Here is a 15,886-nt window from a genome sequence, read left to right as displayed (position 1 = left end):
AAACACATCCCATGCAAACCATCAGATACAATGTTGATTAATACTCCCATTTTTTCTCAAAAAGCTGAGGAGGAAATCCAGACCCAGTTTCCTTAGGGCCTGTTCGGTAGCTCCCCAACTCCAATAAATCCTCAAATCCAGCTTCTCTTTTCGATCGCCAGCTTCCCACGCGAGCGCTAGCGCTCAGAAATCCGTTCGGTGTCTCAGCTCCAGGTTTCGATCGTCATAGATGGGCTGCCAGCCATCTTCAGTGGGATTCGGCCTTATTGGACATTGAGGAGAGGCCGAAGTGAGCCCAAGATGGAGGCTGGATGGAAATCCACGTGAGGCCCTGTTCCTAGGGGCTGAAAAGATGGCTAAAGGCCTGGTTTGGAGTGCCTGGGGCGCATTTTTTAGCCTATTTCGCTGGCAGGCAGCGTTTTTCTCCTTTTTCTTTGCTTTCTTTCTCTAACAGAGATGACCAGATTCACTGGGGCAAAGAGTTGCCTTTTCTTTTCTGTGCATTTTTACTAACAGAGAACTATAAAGGGTAGTTTGCAATACTTTCTGCATATAAATTATAAATTATTAAACAGAAATGTATTTTGAATGAAAATACATATATGGCAACACATATCTTAAGGACCAAGACAGTCTGCACGTATTTCATATAACAAAGGGCACAATATTTGCATAAGTTTGCAAATCAAAAGTGGTACATGTTCCTAACATGTACTTCACCAACCTAGAGCAATGTCAGTAGCAAGTTGGTTCCTAAACAGATCCATGTCAACACCATTTTCCTCCGAAGTAGATGTATCTGAAGCATTTGTCGGAACAACAAATTTCCTATACCGTTCAGGAATTGTTGGCACATAATCCGGATCCCTATCACATCGAACAAAGTGGAGATCTGATTTGTCATGGAAGCGAACATAGTTGTGCAATGCCATAGTAGCAGCAACTATCATCTTTTGGGTTTCAGTTGAGTAGCTTGGCATCTTCAAAAGTATTTGCCATTTCATCTTCCAAACTCCAAAGGTTCTCTCTATGCAATTGCGTTTGGATGAATGGATCCTATTGAACTTCTCCTTAGGAGTATTCGGTGGTGCGCCTCTTTGAAAGTCAGGGACATGATACCTTTCTCCTTTGTAGGGTGCAAGATATCCAATTCTATTAGGATAGCCAGCGTCTACAAGGTAGTACTTGCCTAAATAACATACAGAGTAATGAATGTAAGTTGTTGGATATATGACATAACTTGCAACAAGTAAAAAATCTCACCTTTTGGAGGATGGGGAAAGGTATCCTTGTCCATATGCATTGCGGTATATAGCACAGTTGTGTCATGCATAGAACCAGGTTGACCAATAGAAGCATAAGTGAAATGCATATCAAAGTCACATATTGCCATCACATTCTGAGTTATTGCTCCGGTTCTTCCGATGTACCTCACTTGTCCGGCCTCAGGAATAGAAGCCCTAATGTGAGTCCCATCTATTGCACCAATGCAGTCTTTCAAGTGTGGATAAGCCCTCCTATCATTCAGAATCCTTGGATGTATGGTCCTAAAATTTGGGTCCTTAGGCTTGATGTAGTCAGCAGACATCTTCACGGCACAAAGTAGTACCTCATGGAATTTGCGGTGGATTGTATCTGCGGAATGCTTGAAACGGTTTTGGGTTCTTCTATTTGATTCACACCCACCCAAGGTCCCCAGGAACATAGCAAGAGACTCATAACTACTAACGAATGGGGAATGGCCGAGCCCATACTTATCCTTCAACAAGTCATGAAGTTCAAAGAATACCGTCGCCTTCATTCTCAGCATGGTGAATGTCTCTCCGGGTCTACCGATAGTCTCCTGCAACCATCCAAATCCACTCAAGATAGATGTCCTAGGATTGGCCTTCATCACCCAATTGTCACAATACTTCCCAAATATGGTTGATGCACTCAGATACATAATGTTCATTTCTTGTGCATGGGCACGAATCATTCTTTTCTTCATTTCATAATAGTTTTCATTGTCACTTTCACTGTCAGATGACATCTGCACATACAAAGCCAATGAGTTAACACACAATGGTTAGCATGGAGAACAAGAAATATGAAGACGAAACTCCACTCCATACATAAATATTATCGATCCAGTTATTACAAGCCATATAGGAAACAATTGTTCAAGAGTGAGTACTTAAAATATTGTTCAACCACTGACATAGTAAATAAAATGGTTCGGTAGCATAGGACATAAGCAACCATCACATATATGGCATAAACTGGGAACTACTAGTTCCCGTACTTGACATTGAACTTCCTCTTTAGCCAACCCAAACGAGTGTGAACACTCATGCTCAAAAACATCTCCCTTTGCTCTCTCTTGATGAAAAGCTCAGAGGCAATGAAGTGCTCATCACTGCCTTCTATTGCACCACAAGCAATTGCTTCCTTCATAACAGATGCAACAGAGGTGGTGTCATCGTGCTTAAAGAACGACTGAAACGACGAATGTGATTCCTTACAAATGTCCCCGATCATTGTAATCTGCTCCTGCATCACTTGTGCGGTCTTGGGTTTCTTGTTTGTGTCACAAATGATCTTGCCAAGCCTCTTATTAACCTTTGGTGTAATAGGAGATGGTGCCTCTTCGGGATCCTCCAACAAATCAACATCTTCTATTTGCTCAAGATTTATGGCACTTGATATTAGTGCAGTAGAAGTAGGGGGGATGCCAGAACTCGGATTCCAATGATCGGAACCGTCACTTGTGATGTCTTCAAACATGATGCGCAAGTTCTCTTCATTGCGAAGTCCATGCTTCCTGAACTTGTAACAACCTGGAATGTCCTGTAAATATACAAACAAGACAACATTTGTCAACAACAAGTAATATGAAGAAAGATATGATATGCACAGCATGAGGATGAAAACTCACTATCTTTGCCTTCTTCCACCACTCAGCATCTTGTTTCACAGTGTTGCGCTCTGTGTCCCATCCCGCTCCTGTCTCCTTCAACTTAAGTTTCTTGAATACACCATATTCACCTCTTAGTTTGTCCCATTTGTTCTTCAATTGATCATTTGTGTACTCCAACCCTGTTCTTATTTTGAAGTGCCTCACCACCTCATCATATGCATTGGAGGTCAAGTGAGTATTTGGCCTATTTCCAGCTCTCACTTGCTGGACAAACAACTCGGTGATAATCCGAGTGTTCTCAATAGTCCATTCGGCAACCATTTTCAACAACTCTATATAAAAGTCCATGTCACTTTGTGTGTGCTAATAAAATTGTATGCTCTCATATATATAAAGATTCATGTCATAAAAACAACTGTATGCTCTCATTTATAAACATATTCAGAGACTATTTCATCTATAAATCTGTACGTATGTATATGGAATATCTCATTTATAAACATATACAGAGTCTATTACATCTATAATTCTGTACAGGGACTATTTCACTTATAAATCTAAAAATCATAGCTCCCATCTATAAATCTGAACCAAATGATAGCTTTCGTCTACAAATATGTATGCTCACATTCAGAAAAGTTCATCTTATTTACAAAAGATTGTGCATCTGGACATCCAAAAATCTGGACCAAATGGCATGTAACTCAATGTAAAATAAACTGAATGGAGAGTGGTGAGGTTGCACATCTGCACGAGCTCACCTTGAGCTTCTCGAGCGGCGACGGCGGGGCAGAGGAGCAGCGTCGCCGACGACGGGGGTGCCGGCTGCTGTCAGGTGGGGGCGGAATGGGGCGAGCTTGAAGGAGTCGCGAGCGTCACGAAGAAGGGCTGCTCGAGGACGAGACCTTCTTTGGGGTGGGGTCGAGGTTGCCGGACGAAGTTGACCGGTGAGGATGCGGTGGCGGGATATCTGGCGGCTAGGGTTGGACTAGCCGGTGGGGATACGGCAGGAGGAGAATGGGGATCGAGATGTATCGAGACTTCTCCAGCTTATCTATCGAACATGTATGTCACTTGGCGGTGGCACATCCTCGTAATAAAAGTGAACTCCAGCTTTTGCGTTTTCTGGGATCTCCAAACGAGCAGCTCCCGGTTTTTGCACATAGCCAGGCCACACATCCCAGAAGCTAGCTTCGTGGAGCCAGGGTGTTCGGGCCAGCTCCGCTCCTGGATTCAGGGAAGCTGGGAGTTGGGGAGCTGCCGAACAGGCCCTTAGTGGAAAATCTTGTTGTGTCTTATGTCTCTAGCCAAAGGGTTGCTGCCAATGAAGAATCGAGTTCATAGAGGTATCATGTGGATTCATATTGGGGCTTCTTTATTGTTGATAGAAGGGTGAGAGGACAGTTGTGAAGAGTCCACAATAGTTTCTCGACGAAAACAGGCGGGAGATGCTTTGTTTGCATGAAACTGAATACAATCAGAGTAATATGGCTTACGGTCCCTGCAGCACGCTTTCACCTAGCGTGTTAGCGCATGCACAAACACCTGCATGTTTTATCATACTAAGGGATGTTTGGTTACTCACATCAATTTCGCGTTGAAAAACAACATTTAGGTCATGTTCTCCACTTCCTTTGGTAGCCCGCATCGCATCATTGGGGATTTTTCTGCATTGCATTTGGTTGCACCGCACTCTGGGATTTTGGGCTGGGCTCTTTGCAAGGTGTTGTTCTAGATTGCACATTCTGTCCGGTTTGGCATGATTAAATCAACAGTCACACATGAACAAACATTACAGTAGAGTAGATAGGCATAGATCTATTCGTCTACACGCATCAAAACGAAAAACTTACAACAGGAAAGTTATGTGGAACAACGAGATAAAGCTAGTGATCAAAGTAAATTTCAAACGGACGACATCGTGTGATGGTATTGCCGAAATTCATCTAAACTAGCACGCACACATCATAGGAACACGTTAAGTACAGTACAATTGGAGATGCACACGAGCATCGAAACAAAAAACTTACAACACAAAGTTGTGTGAAATAACGAGGTGAAGCAACTCCTCAAAGGAAATTTCAAAAGATCGATCGAGTGCGACGAATTTGACAAAAAACGTCTTTAAAAGCTCCAATATGAACACGAAACTGGACATTTACAGCGAACAAAACCACAAACCAACCGCCCAATGGCATCATAACATCGATGTGCATTTTTTCGTGTACAACTTGTCTCGAATCGAAGCATCGTTGTATAGATTAGAAGGGATCAAGAGATTAAGTGGAGGAGGTTAAGGAGGGTGAGTAAAACACACCACATGCAAAGCTAGGTAATATGGACATGTAATCGAACATCAACAGTCAACGGAACTACGAACCGATCACGGGAATGGAATCACAACATCGATGTGCATGTTTTTGTGTAGAACTTATCTCGAACCGAAGTATAGTTGTGTAAATTAGAATGGATCGGGCAAAGGAGAATAAGGGAGGTGATAGAACATACCACGTGCAACATGCGTACCAGTTTCCTTTTTGCGCTCGCTCGGGCCTAGCTGAGAGGTGTTTTCAAGTCATGTGCTATGCAGGCCCAATAGTGTTCAGAAGCAACCAAATAGGTCAAAGTGGCATCCCTAGGGCCTGGCTGAGGAGGATACAAGCAACCAAACACGTCTTTGTGCGCCAAACATCGAAACTTCTCTCGTAAGCATAACACCAAACATGTGATGCTCGTGGTTCGCAACAGGGGGAGGAGGTGCGTGTGGCGATGCGTTCAAGGATGGCTCTTGATGCAAAAGTTGTCGTGCAGCTGCTAGAGCACCAGGGCGACAGGGGTGTAGGTGGCTAGGGCGTCAACAAGACGACGACACGCACGTGGACTGTGACGCCCAGAAGACTGTGTACGAGCGGTGGAGCGAGTGCGACGAAGGTCAATGCTCAAGGATTTAGACCGCACGGCCACGGGGCGATAGCGTCAGCAAGAGCGATAACGGTGACGACGATTTTCATGGTGCCATATTCACAGCGGTAAACGTGGATCGATTTGGGCAACAGTGCGGTGAGGGTAGAAGGCAGCGATGCATGGGAGGTGGAGGTGGTGAGATTGGCCCAAGTGCGGGCGACATACGAAAAAAATCAAGTGACCGACAAAGCAACATGTGAACCATTGTTTCACTTGGCGATGGCAATCACTATAATTTCGATCAAAAATAGGGGCAAATCCAATGACCAATGACATACGATTTTTTTGGAAGAAACAATTCTCCCTTTAATATTAGGTATGATTATGAATTACTCCCAAGTAGTGATCTAGACACTCTTATATTCTTTACAGAGGGAGTATATACATGAAGGAAAGGGGTAAAATGCAGCTTATTGCAGTTTAGACCAGGTATTATAAGTTTGCATCAGTTTGCTCACACCAACATCGCAATTGTATATAAAGGCTTCTAGTTAAGATGATTTCTCCAAGGGTCTCTTTGATTCTCATGAATTATAAACAAAGGAATAGAGCAGTATGTCTTTTCAATACTACTCCCTCCATCCGAAAATACTTTTCGGAGAAATGCATAAAAATGGAGGTATCTAAAACTAAAATACGTCTAGATACATTCATTCCTCCGACAAGTATTTCCGGACGGTACATAATTAGTACTCTTCGGAGAAATGCATAAAAATGGAGATATCTAAAACTAAAATACATCTAGATACATCCATTCCTCCGACAAGTATTTCCGGACGGAGGGTGTACATAATTAGTTTGGACGATTGATTGTGCACAAGAAAAACATAGGATCTTCATGCAAGGTTAGAGTGGATGAAAACTTTCCTATGAAAATTAATACATATGAATCCTAAGGAAAAAAAATCTATGGATATGCAAGCAAACAAACAATAAAACAAAAGACAAATAAGGTGCTTCTAAACTGAAAGATACTATGTACAACCGTGTCGAAAATGAATTTCCTGAGCTAGACAAACTTGCTCCAAAAAGAATTAACTAAACAAACACCAAATATAAGAATCAATCGCCATCGCCAACGCCAAGCCATTTCCGGAATCCAGCAAGAATTGCACTCTTCCACAATGGACAACGACGTCAAATTGAACACCAGAACTACAAATCAGAGAAGCTGATGCCGGAGCTGCTGGTTTTCCCTTCTCAGTTGCTGCACTTCCTTGGTCAGGCCTTCCAGCTTCTCCAGGACCAAATTCATAACGCCAGATGTTTCCATCTGCTTGTTGCGGAAAAGTTCGTTATGTTAAATACATGTACTAAACGTAACTAGCACAACTAGAAAACCACACGGCTAAACAATCTAATAAATTCTCCATCCTATGGGCTGAACTGACCTGGTAGTAACAATTGTGTCAAAAGGAACATAAGCACCAAATAATAGCAAGATGCATTATTAAAAGAAAGGCAACTGGTAGAACGATAAACACCAGGGATCTCTTATCACTCGCATAGTGGACTCTTGCCACCAGCTGGCCAAGTTTCCAAATACACGAAAACGTTCAGTTTGCCTAGGTCAAGAAAAGGGTGCATGCCATACCAGCAACTCTAGGGTATACTATGTCAAAAATCCTGTCTTGGCTAACTATATAGGTGGTTTTGAGATAATAGCAAGAGCTGCATGTGTTTGCCAAGTTGTCATGTTGAACGCTGATGTTTTGAATTGCATTTTACCAACAGGTGATGATGGTGGTACATGGGTTGATACAGCTAGATAACATGAGCCTGCACCATTAGCAAGGACAGCAGTGTACACCACACAATAAAAAACAACAATAATTTCTGGCAAGTAAACCACAATAACAAAAGAAATATATATCCCCTAAGGCCACAAAGCCACTACACAAGGGAGAACGAGCCTGCACCATTAGCAAGGACAGCAAGAAAGAACAAGGCCACAAAGCAACTACACAAAACAGAACCTACAGTTTTCTTACCTCCTGCATGTGAAACTGTCTGAGAAGTTCAATGTGGAGATTTCTCACATCCTCATGTATAGACTTGTGAACAGATCCTAGAGATTCCTCGAGCATGCGCTGAACATACTGAAGGGAGAACGAAGAAGCTCCCTGTTGATCAGCTGACGAACCTGAGGTGGGCAATTGAGGTGGCACTACCCCCTAATAAAATTGCATATGGACACTCCATTAGTAAATAGTGGTGTTTACATTTTGAAGTCAAAAAATTAACAAATAATTCTTACGTTGCTTGCTAGAAGGCTTCCAGACGAAGAGGTCATTGGTGCCTCCTTTCTTGATAATAGACTAGTAAGCAGTTCATCTTTTGTTTCTGCTCCAGTCTTCTTTGATTTTGGCGAACCAAATGCTGAAGCTAATCCTTCACTAAAAACAGAGGATGTGCTCAATCTATCAGTCAAAGTTGACGGTTTCCATGCGGATTTGGAAGGTGCTGCTCCTGGTAAATCAGAATTCACCGATGGCAGAGTCTTGGACATGAAGGATGAGGAAACTGAAGTCTGTAGGCTGGCAGATGATGTCTCTAGGGAAGACTGCGTATTGCTCAAGATGCCCTTGTTTTGTAAGTTCATTAAAATGTTACTTGTCAGAGAACCTTTCAGTGAGAGACTGGTGGATGACGCTGAATCCTGTAAACCTGCAAACGCCAAACTGCCAGTCTGAAAGGCTGATTGCCCAAAGCGTGAGATTTGTTGACGATGTGTTAGCCTGTCGGGCAATGCATTTCCAGTTGATGATTCTGTTGGGGAGATAGATGGTTCACTCTTCCATGATGGCACGGGTGAGCTACTCGCAGATGAGGCGCCATCCTGCAGAACAAAGTTAAGAAGGCTCAATTGGCATCCTGAGATGACAGAGAACGGAGACAGTGAAAATAATACGAAAACACTAAAAATCTGAAGTCAGATTTTTAGGCATGGCAAATCTGACGTTTTTCATGGCAGTTTATATTGGCGCAATGATGGCAAATTTAGCTTGCAAGCACGGCAATTTTCTGACAAAACTGAACTGAGGCGAATTTGCCATGCTTGCCAACTGAACTTGCCATCCTCCGAGAACATAATTTGTCATGAAAAACGTTCGATTTGCCATGGTCAAAAATCTGACATCAGATTTGTAGTGGAGTCCAAACAATAATAGGTTTTCCAGAAGAAAGAAACCTGTCTTGAAACGGAATTTGACCTCCAGTCCGAGATTGGATGTGGCTCACTGTTCCCTTCCATATACTGGAACTTCCTAGTTGCTAATAACTTCTGATCTCCAGATTTATCATCTTTTTTTGTTTCATCACTCCCCTGCTCATCCCACCAGCTGTTGCTGGATGGTGTGAAAGGCTGGACATCAACAAGTGGAGAAAATACATCCATATCATCCTTTATACTGAAGTTGCCACGAGGAGCCTGTAGCTTTGATAATGGTCCACCAGACAATGGACGGGCCCTATATGGAGTTTCCTCTGCAGTAGAAGACTTTGAAGTGGAAAGAAATCCACTTGTGTTCCCTGTCAAAGAAGAGCGAAGACTCGTAATGCCTGCTCCAGATGGAAAAGTTGAAGGTGTTGCTGAAGGCAAAGGATCTGGCATAAGAATAGAATCTTCACTGGTTCCCCCCAGAAGGGCAACTTCTGAGGAACAGTTCTCGCTAACAATGACAGGCTTTGACCGTTGCCAGCATAAACTTGTCACAGCCTATGTAAATTCAAAAATGTTAAACAACTCAAGAGAGCAGATATAATGGAACTTGTTAAACAGTTATACATCAAAGCCCATGGCAGTCTTTTAACCTTGTTTAATTAGGAAGTTATCAAATTTCACAAACAGGGACTCTGCAAAGTGCACAAATTCCTGTGCAAGCATAACAAAATTACAAAATATATGAAAGTCACTAATACTATTCCCAACATTGAGCGCACAAGAACAAAATAGCGAATTGATTTGCGAAACATGTTTTACAGATTTACATACAATATGAGAGTTAGAAAAAACATTTAAGCATAGACTAAGAAGTAGAAATACCATTGTTAATATTAAGTATTAAATTTGACCAGCAACATTGTTCATACAGTTCCATCTCCATGCAGGTTTCTATTTTCAAAAGGAATGGATAATTTGTTCTCGTATTATGGTGCAGTATAAGCTATAACCAGAGGCAGCGCTTTTTTTAATCATCTGCGCTGAACTAATAAAATATATTGAACAGTGGTAGTTGGCATACTTTTATACAAGTGGAAGTGTTGCACTAATATGTGTACATATTACTATACAAACCACCAGAGAACATCATTATTTCTATGTCAACAATAAATCGCAGGGCACCAATGAGGAAAAGAGAGGTGTAAGGTTCCCCACCTCTGAGCTATTGTACGCACGAAGAATTGTCAATGGCTGGGGTTTGCCCCGAACATCATAGAATACCACACGCCCACTATTTGTGCCAGCTGCCAATATTGTGCCATCATCATTATATGCCAATGATGAGAAAGGGGCATCATGAGGAATAGTGTGTGTCGCTCTTCTTGATGCAGAATCAAGTGTGTATAGCTTCTTATCGAGGCCAACTGTAGCAATTATCTAAAAGAACCAAATATGATAAAGATTATTTGTGCCCAGTAAAAAATCAAACATCAAACGCCAAGCATAATACCAAAATAAACCTTGTCACTGGAGGGTGAGATACAAACACCACTTGTGGGTGCAGAATGTTGCTTTAGCCATGAGACCTGCACAAGGCATTAGTCGATTCAAGAGTAGCATTGAAGAAAGCACAAATACACCATGATAAATCTGGGTTAACACATCAAGTCATAAACAGCAAGGGCAGTTCACATAACTGATCTCAACCTTTTACACTAATCAGTGAACCAGCAATTGTATGAATCTTAGAGCATCTCTAGCAGATGCCCTAAACTTTCCCTCAAACCTTCTCCCTATCCCAAAAAGTCAAAAAAAGAGGGATTAAAATTTTTCTCAGCTAGCAGATGCCCTAAACTTAATTCCCTAATAAAGCCGATATTTGGTTCAAACATTTCATCTAACACCTTCAATATACACTCACACAGTCTGACTTTTTGCACATAATGACACATGGGGTTCCAACTATCTAAAACTGTCATAGGCCTAACATCGATTTGCATTGGATAGCAACAATAAAAACAGTAGCACATTAAATTGTTCAAAAGTGTCTAAATATTTCCCCAGCAGTAGTACACAGCAGCAGCACAAAATCAATCAATGACATCTTCTCCTCTCAATCTTCAGAACGCATTGCCCCTCTGCTATCCTCTCAATCAACGCACACAGCAGCTAGCTAGCCGGCAGTCCAAATTAACCAGTCGCTAGCTAGCTGAAGGACGCTGACCTGAAGGAGGTGAGCAGGCAGGTGTTGATCCAGGCCTGCTCGTACACCACCGTCGCTAGCTAACTGCAGCCTGCCATCACCCACCAGGCCAACGTGCCACGCGACCGTTCACCGGCCAAGCTGCTGGATGCGAGCGTCCTCCACGTCCAGGATGGGGAACCACCCGCCAGGCATCCAGATGGCAGTTAGAGGGAGCCCGGGAGATTTCTGGAGTGTGTCAGACGGCGGCGGCGATGCACTTGGTGTGGTCGGACTCGAGGTCGAACCGGAGGGCGCGCGCTGCCAGAGAGGCCACGAAGAGGACAGCCAAGAGGAGGAGCGTGGAGGGGGGCAGCTATCTGGGGGCAGAGGATCAGGCTCACGCGGTCAACGGCAGTCAGCGGGAGCCGGGGAGATACCCAGAGCGCGGCGGACGACAGCGGACCGCAGCACGGGAGGGGGCGCGACGCGAGCGCGGCGCACAGCGTGTGTGCGAGCTCTAGCAAGCGCCGGCGGCCATGGCAGAGGAGTGGGAGCTAAACCACTTGAGCAAGCAGTTTTACTAATGCCAATCAACAAAAGGTGAATCTTGATCTCAGCTTCGCTAAATACTACAAAAATCCTTGGTATATCTGCATCAGTTTTGTTCAATCTAACTTGTCAAACTTGAAACTTCAAATGAAGCTCCTGTCGGATGTTTCTCCAAGAAATGAAGAGAATCTCAGATAAGGCGATACGGCAACATAACTTTCATATCAAAATCATCATCACAAAGGGACAGACTGCAAAGGAAGCTGAGGATGAAATGTACGTTCATTGTTCTGCAGAAAAAGATGATTGGAGTGCAAGAAAGGAAAATGATCTATAATACACGTTGTTGGCAAGCATACATTCAAAGTTTAGAGAGGTATTGAAACTCAACTTTCCTTTTTCACATATCAATTTGCTATCTCAATTCTGCATTCTACTTTCGCATTAAATACAACAAAATGGCAACACCCATGTCATAGGGTGAACACTAGAATAACAGGTGGAACCTAACTAGTTACCAAGGCAATATTATTTACCTTTGGAGTCCTCGCAGTTGTATCCCAAAGATGCACAGAACCATCATCGCCTGCTGTCGCCAATATATGCCTACTATTATGTGAATAATCGAGCACTCTCAAAACCTGGCCTTGCAGAAAATAAATAAAAGAAAGCTCATAAAGTCAGAATCAAAATTTCCATAATTCCAGTAAAGCTAGAGCATACTGTGAGGCATTGTCATTTACAAAAAAAAATATATTACCTGTCCATTTGGATCACTAAGTTCAGCAGCACGTGCTCCAGAAGCAAGATTGTGAAGAATCAGGTCGCCCTTCATGCTTATTGATGCCAAATGTTCATCTTTGCAGTTATACATTACACCAGTAATGGTGTCAGTGTGACCACTTAGCCATTTGATACATCTCTTCCGTTGCAAATCCCATATCCTAACAATATGGCCACTCCCACCAGAACAAAGATATCGAGAACCTTTGTTGCTAAAACTGATGGAATATATGGATTCCTGCCAAGAAAATACAATTTGTTGTGTTCAGCCCCAGCTTATATATAAACTCCGCCTATGTCTTCTAGGCATAGCCGGTCCCAAGCCCGGGTAAAGGAGGAGGGTTGTGATAGGCTTGGCGAGCCAACGTAAAAACTAGCCAGTCCCGTAGGTATGAAACCCATTTGAGCGAGAGTAGTACTAGGATGGGTGACCTCCTGGGAAGTCCTCGTGAAAGGGTTTCATATCTAAGGGTTGTGATAGGGTTGGCGAGCCAACGTAAAAACTAGACAGTCTTTTGGGTATGAAACCCATTTGGGCGAGAGTAGTACTAGGATGGGTGACCTCCTGGGAAGTCCTCGTGAAAGGGTTTCATATCTAGCCTACCCCAACTTGTTTGGGATAAAAGGCTTCGTAAGTAAGTAAGCCCCAGCTTATATATAGGAAATAATATATTCGAGATGTCATCGGCCGACTGTCTAGTACGGAAAGGCAGCTGGTACATATCATGGGGTTTGAGAAAATAAGTGAAAGCCCCATTGCCGTATTTCAAGTTAGAGAGCAAGATAAAGCCGTTTTTGTAGAGTAAAGAGGCAAAAAAATAAAAAGAAACAAGCATGCTTTTAAACTTACATCATGGGTATAATAGAACAAGCAAGTACTCCCTCCGTCCTAAAATTCTTGTCTTAGATTTGTCTAAATATGGATGTATCAAGTCACGTTTTAGTATTAGATACATCCGTATCTAGACAAATTTAAGACAAGAATTTTGGGACGGGGGGAGTAACAGAAACGATGCTATAAAAGGTATCGCTGTAAGTCTGGTTGTTGCATTGCTGCCAGAGCAAACAATATTAGGTACACCTTTTAGTTGTATTACCAAACTGCTCATTTGAAGCAACGACAAGATACCTATGCAACAACATCAATGGACAGGCATCTGAAACTGCAGGCCTGTCATACAAATAAATGACAAACGAAATTGGAACTGCTAGTCTGCTACACGAATTAGCAACAAAATGTGACATGAAAATGACTACCACACATGTCTGACAGCTAAAGATGTGAGCACAAAATCATAAGAATGCACAGATACCTCAATGTCATCACCACGATCAACAGTTGATGTTGGTAGCTGTCCTACATTTTGACCCTTTTTATGCCACAATGAGATCTTTTTATCATCCCCAGCACTTGCTACGATTAGATCTGCAGGTTTAATACGGCAATGAGTTGGTGTTATTACTTAGATTCATTATGCAATTATATTATAGAACGGAACCATTTCGTTAAGACAATGAGTTTAAACTTCTTGTAAGAAAACCTAGTCAATTCATGAAACACATCATTAGACTCAAGAGTGACATAACAAACATTGCACTAAGATTAAAATACAAGAACAGCATTATAACTTTATAGATATCATGTTTTCCCTAATATGCATTATGTATGCTTCATTGAGATTTTAAGGGCATGAAGAATGCACACTGCATCTTGCCAACCTCCTCCTACAACAACAAAAATAACTACAGAACATGAAAATTGATCATGGGAAGACTGGAAGTTAAAATTTTAGTTTGATTGCTCGAGGTTGTACTACAAGTAATGCCACATGACTAAACAAATAATTTGCAAAATCAACAATGCAAGGAATAGGTTTCCTAAGGAACAGATAATATGCTATTTCAAGGCCCTATCTGGGGGAACTCCAAACTCATCTTAAAAAGATGTGGAAACTCCTCAAATGTGTCTTCTAGGGTTCAACGTACAAGGAAGGTTAAGAACCTCTCCACTACCTTTTTTACAGAAGCTAGCTTCTGTAGGATGATATCCCTCTCAAACAGGACCTAGGAATTACAAGGAACTATTATAAGAATTGCATTGCTAAGAAGCCAGCAACCATGACACAACCCAAATTCACGTGCATAGAGATGCAAAATGCGAGGTCTATGGAACAAGCCAAGTGAAATGAAACTGCAGACTAGCTCATCACTAGAACAGAAAATAATGGTTGTACAATCACTATGATCATGCATCATAGGCAGCTGATAGTAATAGAGTGTGTAATTAAATATAATAATACTCAAAAAAATCTGTTGTTGCGTATATCATGAGGTGCAACAGTACTGATACTATTTCTTCGTCAGTTATTGTTTTGAGCAAACAGAGCTCTTACAAACTGCAAAATCACTGTTGGCAAACCGAATAGATCCCTCCATCAATGTTGATATCTCCAAAATACCTTTTGTTTATCCCGTCCACATACCGTTAGGAAGCATAGCTATATGAGCTACATTTTGACCCTGAGTCTATAGGATGAGAAATTTAGGCAAATAACTTATATTACAGTCCCAAAAGATCAAAAACTCGGTGAGAACACAAGAGACTGATGGCACTTAAGACGACGACGAAAGGATCGAAGCTCTACTCGCAAACGGAGATCCTCGCGTAGACGCAAAGCAAGCAAATTGGGGAGATCTGGGGACGGGGGCGAGAGAGGGCACCGAGCGAGCTGGGGAAGGGAGTTGTTTACTGACTGGTGTGGTTCCACTTGACGGCGTTGACGGGGTGGCCGGGAGCGGGGGAGTAGGCAAGGACGCAGGGGTCGCCGGACTCCACCGTGACGTCGAAGAGCTTCACCGTGTCGCCGCCGCACGTGGCGAGCAGCGGCGCCGCCGGATCCACGAACCCCATCGGATCCGGGCACCGGGCTGGACGGGGGACGGCGGCGGCTTGCGGATTTCGTTAGGGTTTGGGCCCGTGGCCGGCTCCCGTGGGGGTTTGGCGCTGGTGTATGCGGCTGCGGCGGAGGAGGAGGAGGAGGAAATTTGAAATTGAAATTGTTTTTGCTGGATTGAACTGAACCGGTTGGTGACGTTGGGGCCGGCTTCTCGCTAGTGTGCATTCCAAGGTTCCCCTGCCGGCTGCCACGCTGGAGGCGGCTGGTTCTTTCGACAAGTTTTGTATGGATCTGTTTGGATTGATGGGTTTTTCTAGTACAAAATACACCCAAAGCGCATATTAGATCTGATAATTATTAAGAAAAACAGTAGCTAATTACACCCAAAGCACATATTAGATCTGATAATTATTAAGAAAAAAGTTGCTAATCTCTATTTCTAATGT

At 42.8% G+C, this 15,886-nt stretch overlaps 1 protein-coding gene across 1 annotated transcript; it reads right to left on the bottom strand.

The window, feature by feature from the left end:
• Nucleotides 1–6,673: 6,673 nt before the first annotated feature.
• LOC119308712 (protein NEDD1-like) lies at nt 6,674–15,635 on the bottom strand. The gene is made up of 10 exons (XM_037584846.1): nt 15,298–15,635; nt 13,857–13,969; nt 12,521–12,781; nt 12,297–12,401; nt 10,547–10,612; nt 10,242–10,463; nt 9,054–9,581; nt 8,121–8,702; nt 7,855–8,037; nt 6,674–7,136 (listed from the first exon to the last, which is right to left on the bottom strand). The coding sequence occupies exons 1-10, from the start codon at nt 15,452–15,454 to the stop codon at nt 7,026–7,028; spliced, it is 2,328 nt and encodes a 775-aa protein (XP_037440743.1). The 5' UTR covers nt 15,455–15,635; the 3' UTR covers nt 6,674–7,025.
• Between the last annotated feature and the right edge of the window lie 251 nt (nt 15,636–15,886).

Source organism: Triticum dicoccoides, chromosome 5B (assembly GCF_002162155.2).
Source record: "Triticum dicoccoides isolate Atlit2015 ecotype Zavitan chromosome 5B, WEW_v2.0, whole genome shotgun sequence".
In the NCBI taxonomy this organism is placed as follows: domain Eukaryota; kingdom Viridiplantae; phylum Streptophyta; class Magnoliopsida; order Poales; family Poaceae; genus Triticum; species Triticum dicoccoides.
The sequence above is the reverse complement of the archived record's forward strand: the minus strand, read 5'-3'. Positions and strand labels throughout refer to the sequence as shown.